The 25096-nt window shown below is 37.6% G+C and overlaps 1 protein-coding gene across 9 annotated transcripts in view; it reads left to right on the top strand.

The window, feature by feature from the left end:
• LOC144040752 (uncharacterized) overlaps positions 1-25096 on the top strand; it is a 142268-nt gene that overhangs the window by 25373 nt on the left and 91799 nt on the right. For all 9 annotated transcript variants that reach the window (XR_013289831.1, XR_013289830.1, XR_013289832.1 and 6 more), the window contains exons 4-5: positions 3067-3187; positions 5879-5986. Coding sequence is in view for 6 of the 9 variants with exons in the window: in XM_077555193.1 (XP_077411319.1) it covers positions 3067-3187; positions 5879-5986 (229 nt within the window). In the remaining 3 variants the exon portion in view is untranslated. The remainder of the gene's footprint in view (positions 1-3066; positions 3188-5878; positions 5987-25096) is intronic.

Below are 25096 nucleotides of genomic sequence, written 5' to 3'. Positions count from 1 at the left end.
TTTGCCTAATAGGGCCGAGTGACAGGTTGAGAAATCGAGAGCCTGCTTTAAAAAAACACACACACAATCACACACACACTCTTCTTTGTCACACAATAATCATCATGACACTAATGACTCCAAATAGGAATCCACCTTTCAACTGCTTTTTATGCACAGCTACTTTATAATATATAACAATCAATAGTCATATAGCCTCATTTGTTGTATGCATTAGGAACATAAAGATATGACAGCACACACTCTTATAATCACAGCAGCTGTGGCATTAGTCTACATGATGACCTTCTGGCATTCCAGTAATGACATGCAGTATGCATAATAAACAAGAGTTTCAAAACTCAAATTTTCAGGTTAACGTTTCAATTTAATTCAGTGTGTATAACCGAAAGTTTCAAAATTACGTATTGCAGAGTTGTAATAGAAACTATAAATATCGAGTATCTCTGGTCGCTTCTAGTAGTCAGACACACTCACATGTTGTGGTAATTGCTGTTTTTATAATAGGATACTCATGAAAAAAAGAATACATTTTGTTCGTCCTGATGAGAGCTATTTCTCTTTTTGCTCCCATGTCACTCACATGATTAATCGATGATAAAAAATGATTATAGATTACTTTGATAATTGATTAGTTGTCATTTATTCGATTCATCATTACACCTATAGTTGTTGTTTTATTATTACATAAAGCTGTGGAATGTCTAATGAATGCATTGTTCATTTTCTTTCATATTCTAAACTGGTTAGGTTTGTAATGATTATCGGCCGGTTGTAAGTTTTACAATGCCATCAAGGACAAAGGGAATCCATTTCTTTGTCCTGAGCCCACCAAGTTGGAGGGTCGGGGGACCAACAGACTCCCCTCCACAGACAGCCCCACCCAGCTTGGATTCAGAAAACTGACTGACACGAAAAAAAACCCAATAACCTTTTTTTCAGAAACCTGACTAAGTGTCTTATTTTGCAACAGAACAATGAATTATGAAATGTTGAATCATTTTGAAGGTGTTTTATTTGGGTGACATATTCTCCACTTAACTTTCATTTGTGTGCACATTTTAACAGTAAGATAAGTAACATTTATTTTGGTATGTCCAACTACGTGTTTGCATTGATTTAAATTTTACCATAGAATCTCGGTTAACATGGGATCCAAATTCAATCGAATGATTCTCCACAAAAGTCCAAATTCAACCTGGTAATTTTCCAACTCGCCTCTGTGTAACGGACCGCTGGTGAGGACACTAGTAGCCCACTATGAAAAGGCAGCACACGGCTCGCGTGACCAATACACGCGACGGCTTCACGGAAGCCATCAGGTCTCTCTCTCTCTCTCTCTCTCTCTCTCTCTCTCTCTCTCTCTCTCTCTCTCTCTCTCTCTCTCTCTCTCTCTCTCTCCCTCCCTCCCTCCCTGAACCTTCTTCATCTCTTTTTCAAAGGCTTGGTGAACCTCCAATCCAAGACAACATGTATCCACTTCTTTGGCCAAACTGAGAACATCTGTAAGTGGAACTTTGCAAACATTAACCAGATTGTACAAATTGTTGGCGCCAATTGGGTTAAGCAATTAGGTTATTTGTTGGGTCCCATGTTGGCTTGATTAGGAAGTCCCATCAACTCGTTAAACACCGTTTCCTCTTTTCTTGTTTGTTTTTCTTTGATTATTTTATCATTTTAGTTTTTGTTTCTATTTCCTATCACAGTATCACAGTTTTGCTTCTTTTAAGTTCCAAGTAGATTTTCCAAACTAGATTAGAAAATAAACATGCACAAAATCAAAACCTGATTGTGTACTGTGTGTGTGTTTTATCAATTAATTCCAACCGCTACGCTGAACAAAGAATTCGCAAAATTGTTAAAGGGCACAACCTTCATTTTAATGACTGATTCAACGGGGTTCTCATCTGTTATCCTGATAAAGTTATCAAAAATAGATATAGTGCTCCGCAGGCTCGCTCATAATTTAATTATTAAGTTTGAGTCTCTTTCAATTAATGAGTCAATTGATTATTATTTAATAATTAACAATTATTGATTTAATAATTAATTGAACTCATTTCCCTTACAGGTTCAAGTATGATTTAATTAAATTTTTTAAATTGCAACATTTTTGCCCTGCACAATACATACATCATCTTGTTGTTGACAGTATTTGTGTTTGTCTTGTTTTTTTGTTTGTTTTTATTATCTTGAATAAAATGCTCTGCAAAGTGATCACTCAAAACGAGGGCACCTTGTTGTGATAGTCTGATAGAAAATGATAGCGAGACACATTCTTTTGCTTGAAACTGAAGCAGACTGTAATCTAAAGTCATCTTTGGCTTTCACAACATTTGACGGAAAAGTTTGTTTTGCCGAAGTGAACGATTTAACTCTCAATGCTCTCTATTCACACTCTTGTCACTTTTGTCAAACGGCGCCTTCCCCTCGCTGCTTGGCACCAACGTGCAGACACGCTTGATCAAATGTGAGTTTTAACATTTTTAATCTGTGCAAAGTTTCATCTGAGCAGGCTAGTAAATATCAAATTGTGTGTGTGTGTGCGTGTAAGAGAGAGAGAGTGAGGGAGAGTGCGCATGGGATTGTGCATACCTCTTTATGCCTGTGTGTTTGTGAACTGTGTGATGTGTTTTTTTCCCTCTCCTTTGCCATCTCGGGTGTGTGACAGCTGTCACTGGTGACTTAAGGAGTTTTCTGGGCAGAGTTAGAATATTTTTACAGTTGGGACACACACACACTTGTGCGCACACACACAGAAATCAGTTTTGGTTGCCATCATTTGAGACATCTTTTTACGCCTTGTGAATCAAAATGGAACTACATAGAAGATTTCTGTTGAATTTAACGAACACAAGACCATTCTTGTTAGTGGTGGAATACTTTTTACTTTTCCCCTGAAAATTGAGCTTTATTGTCTTTGTAAAGGCAAAATTTAGTGTAGTTTTTGTGTTGGTTCTCATTTTTTCTACTGATTAAACAAAACATTTATGCAATTGAATTGTACTCAGAGATGCATAACTGAGCTTTAAAAAGTGAACAACTAGCATGTTTATTTTCTTCCAGCTCTGGTTCTCTTGTCCAGACCACTTGTGATACGGAGGATCCAACAACCTGCATGCAAACTGAGCATATAACATCTGATGTGGCCTGCAAATCGAGGGAGAGAACTTTACAGAATGAAGAGGTAACTCCTCACCCTAACTGCATTGTTGCAAATAAGATGTCTTAGTCCACCTCTAAAACTATCAATAATTTAGCTTTCCTCAAAGGTCATTTGAATTCTGCATTCAAAATAGAGGTGCAACAATTAATCTATTAATCAAAAACTAATCAATTACTTTTGCAACAATTATTAGTATTAACTCATTCACTCACAGCCATTTTCACTGTAGCAACCCCCTTCGCTCTCGGCTGTTTTACTGGATTTTGACTGATTTTGCAGGGCCCACAGAATATTGTGTTCTATTGCTATAAAAAACATGGAACCTACCAAAACAAAGATCAGAGTCTCTTCTTTTATCAGGAAAAAAACATATATTTCTATCTGTTTCCATTTTGCAGCAATTAGCATTAGAACATAGCTAAGTTTAATCATTATTCACAAATCTCTTCAGAACAGTGGGGGAAGAGCTTTTTGAAACATAGCCCTGGTTGATCTCTTATACTCTGCTGCCACTTGCTGGCCCTTTTTTGTAATAACTACCATTGCTTTAAGCAACCTCTTCAGGTCAGAGGCTGCATCAAAGCCTTCTGTATGCTCTTGCATTAAAAAAAAACATATAACATGTATAAATATGTTTCTGGAACCATGGTAATATTTAAAATAGAACATATTTATGCATTTTTGGGAGAGAATGAGTTAATAAATTTTTGATAATTGATGAATCGTTTAAAAATATATATATTTAACATTTTTACCTATTTTCGTGACTTTACAGACCAAACCAATAACTTAATCATAATTATTTTATGCTTGTGCACTATCAATTTGAAATAATATCCTGTTTGTTTCTTTGTTTTTGAAAGAAAACATGTAAATTTACACTTTAAAAAAAATCTGATTCATCAATCAATTGGAAAAATAATCGACAGATTAAACCATTACTGAAATAGTCATAAATTGGAGCACAACGACCATGTTATCATTTTGACGGATTATGAATTTAACTCAAAGATGAAACAAGACTAAATGGCTTTTTTCTTTCTTATTTCAGTGTGCATGTTATTGTTTAGACTGCTGACTTGGAGGCGGCAAAGTCTTTTCTTAGTTTTATTTTTTATTTTATTTTTTACTATATTGGTTTGGCAGCTATGCTCGAAGCGCTCCATGTGCACCCAGGTTTAACAAGAGACTAAGGCAAGTGTGATGAATTACCGGCATATCTCCCGAGCTCCGGGTAACAAACATGGCCGTGCCGAGCTGGATGTTGCTAAATTATACCTACTGCTGTTTTTATTGTCTTCTGTGGCTTATGTTTAGGGCACATGTAAACACTCACTCATTATAAAGGTACTGTGTTTGTCCTGCAAATCATTCCAAATCCACAATAAAGTAAAATAAAATAAGACACGGTGTAAGTGCAAATAAGCCATGTCTGCCATCTAGTGGTGAATGGTGATGTTACAATTTAAATCTACAGTCAATGCATATTTGAATTTGCATATTCAAGATTTTTTTTTTTTTCAATGTCAATATTTGTTCAGCTTTTATCAGTGTTTTCTACAGGATCTTTTGGGGTTTGTAAAAAAAAAACATCTTGATTTTTTTTATTTATTAATCACCACCAGTGTGCCACCAGTTGCCCATCACTCAACTATTACATTGTCAATGCATGCAGGTAAAAATTTACTTTTCCCTTCCATTTTGGCTAAGTTCCATCAATCATTCATTTAATCAATTATTATGTTGTTGTTTTTTTTACTATTTTAAGACTTCTCTTAGTGACAAAAAGTTACTTGAAGCAGCTTTCACCAACTAATTTACCATCAGAGTTCATGCAGACCATGGAAGCATTATAACCTTGAACATGTTTTTATAAGAATTTTTCCAAGAAATTGTGTGCCCATGTTTGCACTGGATTCTTTTCCAGCAAAATGAGTGCCACTAGTCTTGTGCGAGCTTCATGCTGCAACACTTGTTATGTTATATATATTTTTTAACTGATTTTAAATCCAAGCAATGAAAAAACAACATACTTACTCAACAACTCAGTAAGAGCCTCCCATGAGAAGAGACTCCCTTCAAAACCATCACCTTTAGTCTGCCCTTTGAGCATGTCTCAAAAAAGTGAAAATTTACCAACATGATGTTTTTCTTTGCATGCAGCTACAGTACTCTGGAACCTTTTAGCCCCAATTAAAAGGACTTTATATCCTTAACAATGCAACCAATGCAACTTGAATTCCTAGTGGTACAAAATGTTTTCATCCGCAATGACATGAGTAGCTATCATCTGCGCAGTGTTTTCATTCTTTCGCCCACACTATTATCCACTTGTGTAAGCATGCATGTTTATTTGTTGAGGCATCGCATTCCGCAGCATGACCTCGTGTCGCCCGTCCGTGTCAGTCTGACAGAAAATCACAATAACATTCGCAAATGTGCTTTATTATATATTTTTAACATCTGTAGCAAATAGGCAATATGCATCATGAATGAGAAGCTGTTCAATTTTAAAATGTTTATTGTTTTCTGTCTGTTGGCAGCTTATTTATTTATTTTGTGTGCAGCATAACATCTAAATGCTGCTTCACCGTGTTTACTTTGAATTCTGGGTTCCACTAATTGACCCAAGTCTGCAGATCTCAGAGCCCTACAGTGTTTATTTATTAAAATTAAATATTCTTTTTGTGCTTCTGGATTTTCTTATTTTAGATCGCAAGTCACATGGTTGAAGACGACGCGAAGAAAGAATTCAGCATCACTAAACTCCAAGCAAGCATTTTGCTGCTGCAACAGGAGGTTGTCAACAGTCATGCTCAGGTGGGTAGAAAGTAGAAATGTGCTAAAAAAATCAATACGGGAATATATAGTTGCGGGATCGACCTGGCCCGACACGAGCGGTAAACCAGACGCGCTGCTTAAGTTAAAAGAAGAGAGCATTTTTGCCATCCAGCATAATAAAAATATACACATGATTGTTTTCATAAAAAAATGTGTGTAATGTAATGTAAATTATCAAGATACGTATCAACTTGAAGGCCATGCATTGGGATACACGTACTGGATCGCGATAGGTATCGTATTGTGACTCCTGTATCGTGATACATGTTGTATCATGAGGTTGTTGGCAATACCCAGCCCGAATAGAGCAACTTTAAATGTATTCGCCTAAGGTATCAGGTATTGGTATTGAGTCAATAGTTAGTTCAAGGTATCGGTACTCGCAACGGGGTTGATATAAGTATCGGGCGCCCTCTTGTGCCTGTTTTATAATCAGGAAGTAGAAATTAGAAGAATATAATTTTGCCATTTACTGTATTTCATGCAGTTAAAGCCCGTTTTCCACTTAGGGGCTGAACGTTTGCGTAGGTAGTGAATCTTGCATTTGCGTCAGAGTTCATTAGGGTTCGCTCAAGGTCGTATCGTTCGATGCTTATTAACCTAACATCCTTGCAACAAGAAAACAAATTAAAAAACGAGGCAAACGCCTGGCAAACATTTAGCGAACGTTGCGACCATCAATGAACCCTGACGAACAATAAGAAACAAACATTTGCAACTAGAATTGTCAAAATTAATCAATTAATCAATTACTAATCGATTATCAAATGAATCGACTATTTTAAAAATCAATTAATCAACACGTAATCAACTATCAAATTAATTGACAACTGTCTTAATTGCGTAATCTTCCACTGTTAGCTTAAAAATGTCCAAATGATATCAGCCTCTCAACAGTAATTATTAGCAGACTGATTTTCTTTTGTTTTTAATCAAAAGAGGAGTTTCAAAAACTTTTTTTGGGGGAAAACAATGACCTGAATTAGTTTAAAAAAGGTTGGTAAGTATAACTAACATCAATCCCTCTCGCGTGATATTGCTACATTTTTGTTTAGTTGTTGTTTTCATCACTAAACAATACCAATTAAAATAAGCAATTGGTTGATTAGCATTAATGGGAATGGGAATTTGTTTTGTAATACAATTTAATGGAAAATAAAATTATACCCAATTATTCGATTAATCAATGTAATAATCAATAACACTCGCATACGTTTGCCCCCCTCGTGGGATTTGGGCTTAAGGAAAAAATGCTATCTTGGGATATACTGTATAGTTCTTTTTTGTGGAAATTTTATGTATCAAAATTAATAATTGTGTCGGTATCAGTGACTACTCGTACTGGTATCGGTCTGAAAAAAAGTGGTACCGAACATCCCTATTTTTTTCTTACCCCTGCAATTGGTGTTTTGATGTTTTATATTAGTTGCAAATTACCACTCCATAATCCATTTTCTGTCTGTAATCATAAGAGAGATTAAACAAGAAAAGTGTGTTGACCTAAAATGAATTTATGAAAGCAGACAAGAGAAGAACAAGTGGATGAGGAGGACAGACGTGCCAAATGTTAAAAAGTGGGCTGAGAAAGCTGCTATTTAGAGTGTAGAGGTGAACATATTTATACAGTAAATAGATCCAGAGCCTTTCGCCAAAATAGATGACAATGTGTAAATAAGGCTGCGCGAATAAGAACATTAATTCTCCTCAGCGTTCCTTCATTTTAATCGACTTCTAGGGTGAAAATGAGTAACTCCATCACAAACCCAGGGAAAATCATTTTAACTAATTAAAGACTAACATGCTTTTCCAATTACAAATTGATTAAAGTAGTTTAAATTTGCATCCGTGCTGCATCTCCTCTCTGCTGTTATCTTTTTACTTATATCGTCACCGATACCGACACTGAAAACTGCTAGTACATTTGATACATAACATTTCCCAAAAAACAATGACAGATAATTTTAAACAAAGAACTATATATCCCAATATAGAATTTTTCCTAAAAATTGCATGAAATTAATGGGATTTTTTTAATGATCTTTTTCTATTTCAATACATACTTTTAATGATCTTTTTTTGTATTTCTATACATATAATTATACTTAGCATTCAGCTTTTAGCATTCCCACACAATTTCTCCAGAAATTGCCATTAGTCTATTTTAGTTTATTTTTGTTTATGGAACATGTGTTATAGTCACTTATACAAACATGACATCAGCAAGGAGGAGATGAAAATTCATAGTTGTAATTCAATAAGTATAAATATAAATTAAAACAATTCGGAGTGCAATAAGTCAGTTCTTTTGTAAATGTTATTGCTATGGGGAAAATAATTCAAATAATTGATTTATGGCTTTATGAATTGATATTGGATATGAATAGGAAAATAATTTTGATATTGAATAATTGATTTTTTTTTTTTTGATTATTCCAAAAATCTCCAACCTGCCTTATGTTGGCTTACTCATAATGTAATTTTGTGTGCATTGCAAAAAACACCAACATATTTACATTGCTAGCATACACCCTTGAGTAGTGAAAAAAACTGCAAAACAAAAAAACTGCAAAACACTTCACCTTAATTCAGACCTCAGAACCCCCCTTCCCCTTCCATCCACCATCTCGCCACAACCGCTTCAAATTAATCTGCAAAATATTGATTTGAGAAGCACGGTAGCGGGGGGAGGGAAGCAGGGGCGCTCGATTGCGGCCGCATATTAATAAGAACGGGCCGCTCTTCATCTCTCCTCTATACTTTAAGATCCTCATATCTTCATAATTGATTAATGTTCCTTTGTGAAGTGGGAATGAATAATACATTAGCGGGCCTGCTGCACCCTCAGGCTGATGAGAAAATGTTTAATTTCAGTAAATGTAACGCTCGCTCTCCTTCTCCTTCCCTTGCTTTCATTTTGCCTCTCTGCTTATTTGGGAGTGCTGAAGTTTGTTTGTGAGCTCAACACTGGAGCAATGTTGTGGATTTGCTTCCCCCCCCCACACACACACCACACTGTTGCCTTGAAGGGTATGTTAAGCATCAGAAACAAAAGACAGCAAGTTGTCTTAAAAAAAAAACTAAAATAAATCACCCCACGGATGTTTTTTGCACATCAGAATGCATCATTAGTTTTTGCTGTGTCAGGCTGCAATCAGTGGAAACATGCAAGAAACCTGGCGCTAACCCCTTGAACGCACGATGCTGTGACTGTGGCGTCGCTGCTCATCTGTCTGACAGCGCTAATTATGCTAAACAGACGGCTAATGATGATGATGATGGGGGATTTGAGAGCTTCGGCAGCGAGAGCCAAATGCTCGCATGCGTGCGTGTGCGTTGGCTTTGGCGGGCCCAGCGGGGCATCTGGCACCTGATGGCGAGCATCTGCGTATGTTGAATAGATCAACTATGAAGCCAACGCACAGACACCCACAGGTCCCACTTCATGCCTACTTAGCGCACGCAAGTGATGAAGGAGCTCGGCACAAATTGAATAAACAATACTTATCTTTTAACAAGGATCCTAATTAGTTATGCTAATGAGCCTAGATAAGCCAATTAACCTCATGGAGTGGTTTTATGTGGCTGTTCCTGAGAGCATATCAGACACTTAAGAAAACACATTTTCCTAATTAGTGTTCATCGACATAGACATTATTTTTTTTGCGTCTTTATTGTTGTTCTCGAATGCATCTTAACAGGCTTAAGTACGGAAGCATGCAACTGCCGATGTGGCGTAATCTGGCAAGTACAGTATTTATGTTTGAACGTATTTAAATGTGGCGAGCATCTGTGATATGTTATTCAAATACATTCGAACATACTCTCATCTACATTGAAACATACTCACAAATATGTTTGAACATACTCGCGAGTACGTTCTAACGCATTTGCAAGTATGTTCAAACATATTTTAATGTGGCAAGCATCCCTTATGTTATTTAAAGAGGTTTGAACATACTGGCAAATATTTTCAAGCATACTCACAAATATGTTTGAACGTACTTGTAGGCTAAATGCTACAAATATAGCATATTTTCCCATAATGTGGGCCAAATGTTTAATAACAAAAAAAGTTAGTTTTTTTTCCACTTGCGCAATACCCCATGTCATTATGGAAAAATATGCTACGTTTGTAGCATTTTGCCTGCAAGTACACGTTTGAACCTATTTACAAGTATGTTTGAACGTATTTGCGAATACATTTGAGCATATTTAAATACGTTTAAAAGTACTTGCAAATAGAGCTGTCAAAATTTATCGATTAATCGACAAGTAATTGATTATCAAATTAATCAACAACTATCTTAATAATCAAGTAATCATTTGGAGCCATTTTTTTATTTAAAATTGTCCAAATCCTCTGATTTCAGCATATCAACAGTATTTGTTCACTGATTTATGTAGTCCTTCATGAAAGAAGACTGATTATCTTCTGTGTCATCAAAATAAGACATTTGCAAACATCTGTTTCTACATCTGGAAAACAATTACCAGATACATAGTAACATAGTACAACATCAACCCCCCTTTTTATTGATCACTATACGAATACGAAGTACGAAATAAACACCAATCACAGGTTAATAAACAGCAATCAGGGAAAAAATGTAATGCACTTAACTACAAAATTAAAATGAATCCGATTACAGGTAGTCGATTAATCGATTGAATAATTGATATATTAATCGATTATAAAAGTATTTGATAGTGACAGCACTACTTGCAAATACGTACCCATCAATCTAAATGTTTTATTCCACATTGGCAGTTCCACGCTTCCGTACTTAACAAATAATGAATGGACGATATAAGCACATGTCTGCCCTGCTGCCAGTCTTTGCTGTTGAATCCACATGGACGTGTATATTTTTACAAGTTTTATGGTAGATTAAACAGAGTGTGTATTTTTTCAGCGCGTGTCTGCCTGTTCCATTAGTTTAGGTCTTTGGAAGTCCTCTGTTTATTTAAAACCTTCAGTCCGCGCTCGCCTCCTAATAGTGAGCCATGTTTCCTCTCGTTTAGCTTCGCCACTCATTATGCGGGCCATGTGGAAGAGACAGTGTTTAGAGAAGTCTCGGAGAGGGACAAAGTTGGGTAGAAAATGAATACGAGCGAAAGCCAAGGGGAGAGAAAACGACTGGTAAATGACTGGGTGGCTGAAGGGGAGAGAATGTAAATTGTCTTTGAACCTGACCACAGCTTCTTGTGCGTCTGTAATGAATAGTGAGGAGGGAGGGGGGACATTGGACAAGACTGTCTTTGTTAAGCCGATGAAAGGCAGCGAGAGCAGGAAGTAGCCTGGTTGTGTGGGGCCTTAAATCACCCAATTTGCTCCAACCTGCACCCACAGGCAGCTGAGATCTTTTACAATAATTGAATGTATTGCTCCTTTATATGGGCAAAACATTAAACCTTTTTTTCTTCCAGTCATTCTAGACGACTATGATTTTTTTTAATCAATTTTAAGTAAGTAATAAACCCAACAAGCATTACATTTTATTTCGAACATGTATTTAAAGAAAAAAACAGACTGGTTATAAAAGTACATGTGTAAAGACAAAATATACAAAACATATAAAACAACAAACACAACATTGAAGCAACAAAAACAACATAAGAAAGTTTCACAGTGTTTCACAGCTACACATTTACACATGTTTGAAAAGGAGTAGGAAGAAGTATAAACTTATCAGGTCCTACCCCTTTTAACATCCGTTAGACAATAAACAGTAGGTATGTATAGTATACAAAAATAACCTGCTAGTATACAGCTAATATATCTTGATTATTAATAACAAAGGTTATTATAGTAATTATTAATAGTGAACACATTGAACAGTGGGCCTTATGCATATATTGTCATACTTTTACATATGCATATATATTTTTTCCTTATCAATAGCAACAATACTAATAATAATACAATAATAATAATAACATCAACTAATGTTACTTTTCATTGAAAAGCACTTCTTCCCTAAAAAAGTTGATTTTATATTTCCTTTTGATTTGGTCTATGTTTGGACGTTGTTGTTAATCAGTAATCAGCCTGTTCCAAATTTTCACTCCACATACAGATGTACAGAAACTCTTCAATGTTGTTCTTAAATACTTTGTCTTTAAGTTATGAATTCCCCTCAAACCATAACCTCCCTATCTCTCTGAAAACGTATTTTCACCGCCCGGTAGTAAATTATGTCCAGCCTTATACACCAATTGTAAATTATTGAATTCCACAAGATCAAAGAATTTTACAGTTTTAGATTGTAAAAACAGTTTATTGGTGTGATGGAGATATCCTACATTATGGACTGCTCTTATAGCTCTTTTTTTTTGCAACAGAAACAGAGGTTGTAATGATGTCTTGTAAGTGTTTCCCCAGACTTCTGAACAATAATTTAAATATGGTAATACTAGAGAGAAGTACAGAATGTGTAATGATTTCTGGTTGAGAAAATGTTTGACTTTTGTCAGATTGGAGATGCTTTTAGAAAGTTTGGGTCCAATATATTTGTGTGGTTTCCATCAGATTTTATTATCAACAATTACCCCCAGGAATTTAATCTCATTTACTCTTTTTATATCTACAGCTTCAATTTTGCAATCTTGCGCAGCTCCCTATTTTAACATTACCAACCACAACTAATTTCGTCTTGTTTAAATTTATTGATAGCTTGTTTTAATCAACCCATGTTTTTACTTTCTTAAATTCGGAGGTAATTGTATCCACAATAAACTGCATTTTCTCACCAGAAACTAAATAGTTGTGTCATCTGCAAGTAACTTACTTTGATCACTAATAAAATTAATGACTACTATAATGTACTGATTTTAAATCAGTTGTAATGAAAACTTAGCTTGTGCAAAAAAATTGCGCAAATAAATTGCTTAAGTTACATAATTAAGGAGTTAGTTATATTGTAGACACTTCTTGTAAACCACCCATGCAGCATTCTGCCACTGGAAAATTACTACTTACAATAACATTTGTACATAATATGTTATGTATATTAGGTGTCTGACCTGTTTTTCAGCTTTGTTTTGACGAAATAACAATCATGTGATATAATATCATTATGTTATACTTAAAAACTGTCAAAAAATAAATAAAAATAAACCATATATATATCTGAAAGTGCCCTAGTAAATATTATGTCGTTGACTGTATTTGTCCTGATTTTCTTTTAATGCAAACCAGTGTTATTTTTTTATTTAAACTAATTTTATGCATCGAAATTACTAGTGGTAAAGGTTCTTGGTATCGGTATTGGTGACTACTGAAGAGTTGACCTAGAAACTTTACTAATATGAATTCTCATAGTAAGTAAGTATATTTTATTTGTATCGCTTTATAAGTGCTTCACAGGTAAAATTGATCACACAGATAAAAAAAAAAAAATCAAATACAAAATAAAGGTAAAAAAGGCAGCCCATAATCAGCAGAAATCAGAAAGCTTGGCAAAACAAATATGTCTTTAAATTGGCTCTTAGAAGCATCAACAGAATCGAGCAAACGTAGAGACAGGGTGCTTGACCATGCAACGCTCTAAAAGTCAGTACAATAATTAAAAAAATTATTTGAAAAGAAACTGGGAGCCAATGAATAGCTTTAAGAATGGGAGTAATATGAGCCCATCTATTGGCACCAGTCAGTAATCTCGCTGCAGAATTTTGGACCCGTTGCAAACGGGACAACTCTTTTTTGTTTAGACAAGAAAATAAACCATTACAGTAATCTAAACGAGATGACACAAAGGCATGTATAATCAACTCGAGGTTCTTTTTGGATACAATTGTTCAGACTTTAGAAATGTTTCTGAAATGGTAAAAACAATTTCTTGTCAAATGTTTGGAGTGATACTCCAGAGACATTTTCTTGTCCAAGAAAATACCAAGATTTCTATGAGTACAGATTCCACAGAGGCAGGAAGCACACTGTTATATTTATTTTCATATTGAAATAACCTAAATGGATAACTCAGGTATTGCTTTTATCTGCACCTAGGGAACACGAAAATACTGTTTTGGTCACGGAGAAGATACACACATTTATATTTGTCCATAGGGTAAGATTAGTGCAGATTGCACCTAAAGAGTTTGAAATATACACCGTGTTCCTATTTCTTCAGCAGTCTAACGTCAAATCAAGGGAAATAGCAAATTAAGAAAAGAAGGTTGAAATTTGAACTCATATTGACGACTGCATTCGTACTTCTTAAGGTTATTTTACTTGGCTTGACTGAACCACTTACGTGTAGCCTGCTTGACATCAAACCCATCCTATAGTTGCCTTAATAAGTATTCAAATCAGGTAATCCAAAATGACAGAAACCATACATCGAAGCCCCTTTTGATAAGCTTTTATGACTCATTAAATCCCTCAGTATTTTGCTGTGTTTTGGGCTTTCACCTTTGGGCAGTGAATGTGTTGCCAGCCGCTAATAACCCAACAGCCACACCTGCTGTCTTTAGAGGACAGCAGATAGGAATAGACTGGCTTGAATACAGTCGTCTTTCTTTTACCCCCACGCCGATTGTTTTATTCTGAGTACCATCTTTGGTTTAGGAGCATTTGAAGCAACACAATAAAGAAGCCTCAAGAGTGAATTTAGGGTTGACTAACTGCTGAAAGATAGTTTCTTTTGTGACTCAGAATAGAAACTTATACTTTGGAAAAACAACAAGAGGGTATTTTGTAAGCTACACTTGTTCTACTTGTTTGAAAGTGTAACAGCTTTGTCTCAATGTCAGAAAATGATACAATTTGCCATTATTACTGTATGTACAGCATGTTGTGCAGTGTTGTGGGATGCATATCCCAACTCTAACTGGGCTTGAGGTGGTACATACTGAAGAATGTGCAGACACAGCAGTCTAATTTGTTGTGAATTCAACCTGGCCTTTGATGTTATATAACTATATGTCTGGCTCATTTCAAAAGCAGCTTGCCTAATGACAATGTGCATCCGTATAAAACTTTACAAAAATAAAAGCATACAATTTAGCAGTAATATATTATTATTATATATACAATAATAATGCATATGTGGGAACTGTGGTCAAGTTGTTTAATTGTTTTTTTCTTTTTTAGAGAAAGCTCAGTATTGTTCATTCGGTAATCTTACCGATTTGACATGTCATCATCATTGCTCTCTCTCTTTTTTTTCTCTTTTTCTTTTTTTTGTATGTACGTGAGTATGTGCATGTGCGGGTGTGTGTGGGTGCATGTGTGAGTGTGTACTCATTAATTCACCCAAAACCTATTAAAAATCCCAAACCGTTCACCTAAACCGAATACTTCAAAATCCAGCTAGTCGTGAGGTTATCAGGAGACCCGAGGAAGGATCAAAGAAAATAAAGGAAAGAGAAATCCAGCACCGACCAGACATCAACTACTACCCACCGGGTTACCAACCAGAATCTTTCACCAATCCCAGAAACCTCTAAATTCCCAAAAAATAGGGAGACCAAAGGAAAGACTGAGGAAAGGAAGGAAGGATAGATGAAGCAGAGTGAGATCCACAGACATCAGCCTCCACCGATTCAACGACCAGAGGAAGAAGCAGATTGTGTTTGAATTTCAATAGATGCTGGTGTCGTGGATCTGGCATACATGAAAACCTCCACCAGAGAGGGGAGCGCATACACAGGACAGAGCAAGCACAACCCCCCAGGGCCCCCCAGGCTACGGCAGCGCCAAGGCACAAGCCCTGGGCCCCGCAGAGGCCACCGGCCGGAGAGCAAACCCAGGAGCCAGGAGCGCCCCCCACCCCAACACGGCCCGCTCCCCAAGCCCAACGCAGCAGAACGGGGCATAGCAGGCCCGCCAGGCACCCCACCGGCCCATAATACTGCGGTCTGCCCCAACCGATGACCAGGCGCACCCGACCCACCACACCACCAACCACCCCACCCAAACCCCCTACCGGCACCCCGGCGGGCATATGGGAACAGCCCGGCAGGGCGATAGAGCTCGCCCCCCGCTCGAGGTGTTAGGAGGCTCACCGGAGCGGGGCAGGCACAACACCCCCACCCGCCTGCTCGACCCCCGGAGCCCCGAGACCTGGGCCACGGATGGAGCCCCTGGCCCAGGGTAGGGGGAGGAAGGGTGACGAGGGAGAAGGGACAGGGAGGCGGAGGACGGGCGGTGAGAGGCAAGGAGGGAGAGGCGGCAAGGGGGAGGAAGGGGGAGGGGAGAGGGAACCACGGAGTGCTGGGGTGGCGCCGCCAGGCAGCACCCCCCAAGAGACCCAGGGAACGGCCAAGACGCAGTCGCCAACCAGCAGCCAACAGAGGGGCAGAGCCGCCCACGCTCAGCCAGGGGGGACAGCACCTATAGAGTTAACCCACTGGCATGCAGTGATTCCGAATATTAACCCTTAGTGCCCATTGGAAGTGAATCTTGAGGAGTTGGTGACTGTAAGGTGTCATTTGATGTAGTCTGCTCGATCCTGCTGGCAGTAACTGGGTTCCTGACTATAAAAACACAACAGTTAGTTACAAATAGCCAAATACAGAAACAGCAACATAGGTTATCGCGATGTGGTGGCTCTTGCTAACAGGCAGAATTAAGTAACCAGATTTAGATTAAAATATTCTATATGCGTAGACCATGTTTCTATAAATTTTGATATTTGTTTTTTATTCGAGGCGGATATTTTTTCCATTAAAAGGAAATTTATGAGGAGGTTAGACCATTGGTCGATATTCAGAGTTTGTTTATTTTTTCCAGTTAACAAGAATTGTTTTTTTAGCGATAGTAAGGGCTACAAGTGTAGATTGAAAATATTTACGTGGTAAGTCAGTTGTTGTTAGGTCACCTAGCAAACAAGTTTGGAGATAAAGGTATCCTACAGTCCAAGATAGAATTTTTTTTTAAAAGTTCACTACTTGCTTCATGTTCAAAATCAACCAGCTCTTAATATGAAAAGACAAAAGCCCTGTTGCTGTCACCAATGTCCAGCATGAAACACTAATGCCATCTCGCAGCAGAGAAATGACCTCAACACAAATGTTTCACACTCCTTTTTATAGTACAGTATGTAATTTTATGAATTACTCTGAAATTAACTAAAATATACCGACATATTTATATTTGGATAACATTCTTTTCCACTTTTATGTTAACAAAAGTATGAGCATTAGCATTTGCTAAACTTTGTATGCTCAACATCAGAGTCTAACTCTGCTTAGTGTCTATGTCTGATTGCATTGAGTTAATTACTGAAATCATGTGATTAATTACGCTTGCAAATTTTAATGGACAGCACTACTTTTTAGATACATAGTCAATTACATACTTAGCCAAGCTAATTCTGATTAGGTCACATCAGTTATCAAAACTTATCAGTGGTGAGATCTAGTGGCCAAAGCTTGCATTGTATAGTGAGGAGACTTTAATACTCGATGCAGGCCTTAAATGGGTGCAGGAGGCTAATATCAGCTCATGCTCACATCAGCTGAGTCATCTCCTCTGTGTCCTTGTCTTATTAACCGAGTTAAGGCTGATTTGATCAGTCTTGCGCAGACATGAACTGGCACACGCACACGCATAAGGCACCAAATTTGAATATCAAAATGGAATTGCTCCACCAGTGAAAACTAGATTAATTCAAAATGTTTGCATCAAGGTGTAGGTAAAACAGATGACCGTGCATATTTTTTAATGCACCTTGCAGCGTTTTAAGCCATTTATGACATTAACTAATGCTCATGTTATGCAAACACACTTTTGCAAGTCAAAGCCACTTACGGCAAGCATACGTGATGCTCCCTTTCTCCTCCTTTGCCTTGATTTGACTTCATGAGATGATCAGCGAGCTATTGATTTTGCACTCTATATGATGAGCTGAAATGCGTATGGCATCTCCATAATAACATGCCACAATTCTGAAATGATGATGTTGCTGTGCCAGAGTGCTGTGCATGCCTGGTTCTTTTAATTCCAAAGGACATGCCTCAAAAGTATTGGAGTTTAGCAGAATTTATGGGCATTGTTCACCATGATACCACATTCCTACTGGTTGGTCAGTGCTTCACCAATGTACAGACAAGTTTAAACAAGCAAAATAAGTGGCACTGATGACTAAAGTAACTGACAGGTGGTGTACATCATGCATGCTTTAGTTTTTACGTCTTTTATATTTACCATAGAGTTGTAGTCAGGAATCAGTTTGAACCAGTTCAAAGCCAATACTGAGATCCAATTAAGAACATAACCAAGGCATTTTAAAACTAAGACCAGGTTAAGGCTACAATATTTGAGATAAAGGTGGGAATTCATTAACAGTATTCTGTTTTCTCAGTAGCTGAAAATCAGCTAAATAGCTTTCATAAAGCCAATTACAAAATATTTTGTTGAGTCATGGAAAATTATATGTATTTTTTTTTTTTTTTTATAGATCTAAACAAAAAAGAATCTATAGTATATTTGACAAATATGGCATAAGAGGTTTAGCATATAAATGGATGAAAAATTATTCGGATAACGTGTATCAGTATTTGCAGTTCAACGACATACAAATCAAAACAATTGAAGATTATTCATGAAGTTCCCCAAGTGTCTTTTCTAGGCCCTAAACTAGTTTTATTGTGTATATATATGATATGTGTCGTGTCTCAAAACTACTTAAACATTTCTTAGGCTACGTTCACACTGCAGGTCTTAATGCTCAATTCCGACTTTTTGGGTGAAATCCGATTTTTTTGAGTAAGCGTTCACATTACCTATTAATTGCGACCTCAGTCTGTCTGCAGTGTGGACGTAGCAGAAGTAGTTACAACGTCACTCACAACGATGTGTTTGCGGAAGTAAATACGTATGATCCAGCCTGTAAGGGCCACGGACTTTTATAAGTCCGTCGTCGGGGCTTATATTTTTTCCATCTCATATCTACAGAGGAGTGATGTAGGAGGAGGTAGAAATAATATTTTGTGAGGCAAGCCTGTTCAAGTGCCTCATCTCACGGAGACCTCTCCTTTTTTTTCTCCCTAACGATGACGTCACGTCATTGCCGCGCGTAATAAATGAGCCGTCTGCGTGGCTAAATTACTAATATCACCACCACAAATGTCATCTTTATACTTCATGTTTCAAGTGGGATTAAATTAAAGTCAAATATAAAGTTACAACTATTACTCAAAACAACTTTGCCGATTCACGTACGTCTCCCAAGCCGTGCGGACCTCGCGGATGCGTCAAGCATAAATCAAGCTTAACGCAAATGTGTGTTTCTGTAAGAGGTGTTCATTTGTGGAACAAATTTTGCAACTGACCTAAAAAAGATGTCAATCACTTGCTGTGCTTAAAAACATGTTCAAAAGCAAAGTACAAAAAAATTACTTAAATCAGGCATGAGTCGGTAAAATTGCAGAAATGTTGTAATTTTTTAGATGTAATAGTTTAAGTATAATGAAAATTATATGTGTGAGTATAAGTATTTCATTTTTGTGTGGAGTAGAGAAACATGACCTGCCTTTGTCTCCTTGTCTCGTCATCTCCACAATTGGTGACCCCGACGTGATCAAACACTGATTGTTTGTATAGCAATCATGAAACTACTGCATACTCCCACGCCTGTTTTAAAAATATAGTTCTTTGTGCATGTCTATCCCTTTTACGTCACCACAATAAAATGATTTATAAATGTGTTAGGTTGTTTGCCTATGTACTGCATGTACATATGCTGTTGGCAGCGCTATATTTGAGCAGGTTTATGCGTTTCTTTCATTGAGATGATGGCCATTTACAATTTCTCTTCTTTTAAACCTTGTTTTCCACATTCTATGAAAATGTTTGTGTTACTTGTTTAAATGTTCAACAAACAAACAAAATGTATTTGATAATATAAACAGGTAAATCACTGCAGTCGCCGTAGTTTTGGTCTTGACTAGTGCTGAGTATTGATTCTGTTTGCAGACTGAGTCCAAGACCAATTTCCAGACAAACACTGACCTGAGTACAACAACGCTATTGTCTGGAACAGAATCCTCTCATCATGTTAACTTCTCCCTTCTGTTGTCATGTCTTCCACCAGCAGAGTCTGCACTGGGGAGATGAAGACGCATCGGTGTTAATGAAAAGCCCTCCTAAACTCTCCTCCCTGCATGAATGTTTAAACATGCTTGTCATAACATTCATCCGCTCACACATGACAGCCAGCATCTGCAGCTGCCTTGCTCGCCCCTCAATATTTTATCACACCAGCCCTCCGAGCCCCCACACTGGCACAATGGCTGTGTGTTGAATTATTACGACTAAAAACAGATTGTGTTCGAGACCAACTGTCAGCACACATATTAATGGGTTGAGCATGACACAACTCATAATAGCACAACTAGTCAGTTTTAAATATAAACAAGGGCGAGGTAGGCCAAATAAAGAAAATGCGTTTGCACATAGAAAGGAAGTAAATCTGTAATGGTGTGACACAATCAACAAGCAATTTGGAACACCTCAAAATTCAAATGTTATTTTAGGGAAAAAATCGCCCTCTAAGGTCTTCAAAACGTTTTTTACAACACCAAAATATGAGCTACTATTATGGATGCGGTTTTATGTGACAGAGGTCAAATCATGTTGTTAAAAAAATGACCTGTGCAGTCTTTTTTTTTGTTTTGGGGTTTTTCCTATGGTAACAGTGGATCGTGGAATGAACCGTTCTTATGCATGACTTGTGACTTTGATTTGTCATTAAAGTCACCGTCTGTTATCTTTCAAATAAATACCATAGCACACACCCATACATTTTTATGGGCCCATCCTCGAAATTAGTTGAATGAGTGATTGGATCTTTATTGTCAGGTGCAAGTACAGAGCAACAAAACTGACTTAACAGGCTCACCCCGTTCAAAAAACATGAACAACAATGACGAACGGATGGAGACGGGACAGAAAGGCCTGTCAATACTCACTTTGCAGCACCCAGAGATCTTGGATAAGAAGGGAAGACATGAGGGACAGGGAGAGGAAAAAAAGACAAGGCTCGAGCCATGTACCCAAAGGGGAGCATAGTTGGAACCTGGAAAAACACACACACATATTCCACACATAGACATTACAACATTTGATTCTTCTTCTCCTTCTTCTCCTCCTTTGCTTTCATCTTCTTCTTCTTCTTATTATTATTATTACTGTTAGGAGTAGTAGGAGTATGAAAAAGAATAGGCTAACTCGACTAAGTCGACCACCAAATTTACTGCCTGGAAACGGGAGCAGAGCGATTACTCGAGTATACAGTGGAATAATTGAAAGGATAATCAATTCTAAAAAGATTTGTTAGTGACAGCTCTGGTTATTATTAATGATATTGATGTATGTAAAGACACTGATCATGTTAAAAAAAAATTCCCAGATAAATACCAATATGCAGCACTTTAAATATTGACCATTGTTTAAGTGATCATGAGTACAACATTCTTAGAAGATGCCCCATCACTGGTGAACTATTTTCAAAACTGGCATGCAGGGTCTCATGTGGTCCTCAGATGCTATCTGGTGCCCACGGGCACCATGTTGGTGACCCTGCTTGTACAGAATATGCTGTTCAGAAGTTTTATAAAATGTCGGTTTAGCAGTTGTGACCTTGGTGTCTGACAGCATGGAATTCACCATAGTAACGGTTGGTTGGCAACCCTCCCAACACCCCTGCACCACCTTTCATCACTCCCCTCTACTTCTTACTGACTCACTGCCAATTTGATTGGATGCACAATTGAAATGTCATGCCTCAGTAACACACACACGCACATTCACCGAACTAACCAGACGGAAACATTGGGGTGAAAGAACAGGGCACATCAAACGATCCAAAATGGGAGAAACCTGAGACAAAAGTAATGCCGGAAAATGGTTACGGGTCTCTTCTAGCCATGGGTTTGACTGTTTTCTAGCAAGAAATGGGTCCAATCTGAATATGTTTGAATCACAGTTAGCCGGTTAACATGTTGTGGCGGAGCTTTGCTCAGAGCGTCAATGTCGAGAGGCCTCTCATAGATGCTGAAAGCAGAATCAAATGAATATCAATGTAGAACCAATTACCTCAGGGAAATGCTGTCTGTAGGTTAGCTTTGCAAGTGCACATGGCTCACCTTTAGCAAAGTGGAAGCAGACAGCACAGATGTATATTCGTTTTTATCCCCACTAACAAGCCTGTCTTCCCAGCTAAAATAGAAATGTCCAGGAGACATGTCTTCCCCCCTCCTCACCTCATTTCACCTAGATACACACTGCTTAAAAAATATGAATTATGGAGGGAACGTCTGATGCAATTTTTAAGAATTCAAATACAAAAGTGGGTTTAAAATTTGAGGCATATCTGAGAGGTGAAAATGATGAACATGCTACAAATGTATCTTAGAAATATTCAAACCAGCCCTGCGATTGACTGGCAACCTGCACATAAGTCAAATTGATAGACTCAAGCTTAATCCTTAAACAGTACGGAAGCGTGGAATTGCCGTCGTGGAGTAAACTTTGTTGACTGGCAAATAAGTTTGAACGTATTTGCAAATACGTACTTTAAACATATTTGCTAGTATCTTGAACGTACTTATAGGCTAAATGCAAAAAAAAACACTTTTCCCCCATAAAGCCATGGGTGTATTGACTTGCTAATTTGCGTACCCCGTGGTATTATGGGAAAAACCATTGAACGGAAATCATGCACTGCAGACATAGTAATAAATCATAAAAATTACCAATAAGCAATATCTACTTACCTAATTTCCGAATATATTGGTATAATGTAGGCCAAATGCGGAAAAACATACTTTTTTTTGTTGTTGAAATGTATTTGCAAATACGCCTAAAAGTATTTTCAAGTACATTCTAATGTATTTGCAAGTACATTTAAGAGTACATGTAGATACGTTTAAATGTATTCGCCAGTCACAAATATTTACTCTACATTGCCAGTTCCACTCTTCCGTAAAACAGGATAAGCATTGGAAAGTGAGTGAGTGAATACTAGTCTATAATATAATTTATTAGAAACAGCAGCAGGTCTGTAATGCTTCAAGACCAAAAGGTTGTAAGATTTCAGTTGTTTCATGATGTAGACTAAGATAAATACATTTGGACTAATAATTGTCTGGGAGATACTAGTCTGCTCCTCTCTGATTTATGACTTGTAGGCCATGCCTGTAAAATATATATATATTTTATGTGTGTGCGCAAAATGTAATGTTTAGAAAAAATCCTAAAATCATATTTTTTTTTTGCTTTAATTGAGGTTGTAAAAGCTGTTGTTCTATACTGATGTTTAACCAGCTTAGCTGGTCTCCTCCACTGCTGATCTGCATAAGTGACCGGGCCTCTTTCAAAGCCACTAGCTCCTTAAAGCCCCTTCTAAATCAGTGTTAAAGCCATGATAATAGACCCCTCTGACCAATTGATTGGCCTTCATATGTTTACAGCTCACTTTAATTGCTTCAAAAATACTGTTTATCAGTCACGCGCATCTGCGCACACATGACTACGAGTGTGCAAATGTGTCTGTCCATCGACAAAAAGGCCCATTGATTTATCAGCTTCGGGATTTGTCCCGTTCACCGTACATAAAAATCCCTGCGTATGTGCCGCTCAAAATGGGAAATGGCCCCATCGATTCCCTTAAGTTGGAGCCCAAATGCTAAAGATTTTTGGATAAGCTTTCTCATTACTTAAGCTGAAATCAATAAGGGGAGCATGGGTCTAATGAATGAACGGGCCACAGATCAGATGGGGTGTGCTCATCCCTGGCCTGTCTTGGTTGATCTGTGTGCATGCATGTGTGTCTGTGTGCATACGTGCAAGCTTGAGGGGAACCTGCTTTTCTGATCACCAATCAGAAAAATCCACATCCACCTGCCTCTTTATGTCTTATTTAGTTTTTGCTCAATTAACCCCATAAAGTGTGGTGAGCCTCACATGTCACACTAACTTGAGTGGAACACAGACCGATGATAAACTGCATTTTGCTTTAAATCTAGATCAGGGGTAACCAATTTTTTTGAAATCGAGAAATACTGTTTGGGAACTGATTCATGCGAAGGCTACCAGTTTGATGCACACTTCTGAAATAAGAAATGTGTTCAAATGATTTTTTATAAGGGTATTATTATAGCCTGACCTAGTTGAACTCTTTGACTGCCAGACGTTTTCAGAAAAGGGATGCCGTGGGTGCCAGCCGATTTAAGCATTTTGACTGATCTTTCAAGGTCCACAGAAAATTTTGTGTTTGGACTATGGAAATACACATACTACCAAATGAAAGATTGGACTCTCATCTTTCATCAGAAAAAAAAGTTTGTTTCTACCTTATTCCGTTTTTCAGTAATCAACAATAGAAAATGGTTAGTTTCACCCAAATGCTCTGTTTTGAAAGAAAATATGGAGAAATCAAGCTTTTTGTGAAACAATATTATTTCATGCACTCTAGTGAATTTGACACATTTTCTTTTCCATGAATGATGCCACAAACACCTAAACAGTGCTTTACTTCTGTAAAACACTACCACCAACAATGAAAAAGTGTTTTTTGATAGCAAAATACGTTTATTTACATTCAACAGTGTAACAATTTGACAAAACAATTTGGCAAATTATTTACTAAATGTGTGCAACCGTGGTACTATTTACAATTGTGTGGATGTTTCAAATACAGTTTTTCTTTTTGTAACACTCCCCTGTGTGCAAGGGGACGCAGCAGGATTTGCACAACAGATTAGTTTCACTGCGATGGCTCCTTCGCGTGCAGACGATACACTTTCTTGCTGGCTTTTTTTTCCGGGGAATAGCAAGTATATACTGCAGTGTGTGTTTGGCCATGTTGCCATCAAGTCTACTCTCAGGATCATGATACGGTGACGTTACGGTGGTGTTACGTCTGGCTTCCTCATGTCCTTCTGTTCCTATACCGGGTGGTAAGAGATGTTCTGATCCATCTTATCCACTCCATTCATGGTGGCATCGTAGTCCAGAACCAGTGTCTTCTCCGTGATCAGACTGTACCCACTCCTCCGATGAATATGCATTGGACTCGGGGCACTCTTCGTCGTCCGATTGAACGTCCGCCTGAGCAGAAGTGCTCGGTTGTGCTCCGCGTTTTC

Source organism: Vanacampus margaritifer, chromosome 20 (genome assembly GCF_051991255.1).
Source record: "Vanacampus margaritifer isolate UIUO_Vmar chromosome 20, RoL_Vmar_1.0, whole genome shotgun sequence".
Lineage (NCBI taxonomy): Eukaryota > Metazoa > Chordata > Actinopteri > Syngnathiformes > Syngnathidae > Vanacampus > Vanacampus margaritifer.
The sequence above is the reverse complement of the archived record's forward strand: the minus strand, read 5'-3'. Positions and strand labels throughout refer to the sequence as shown.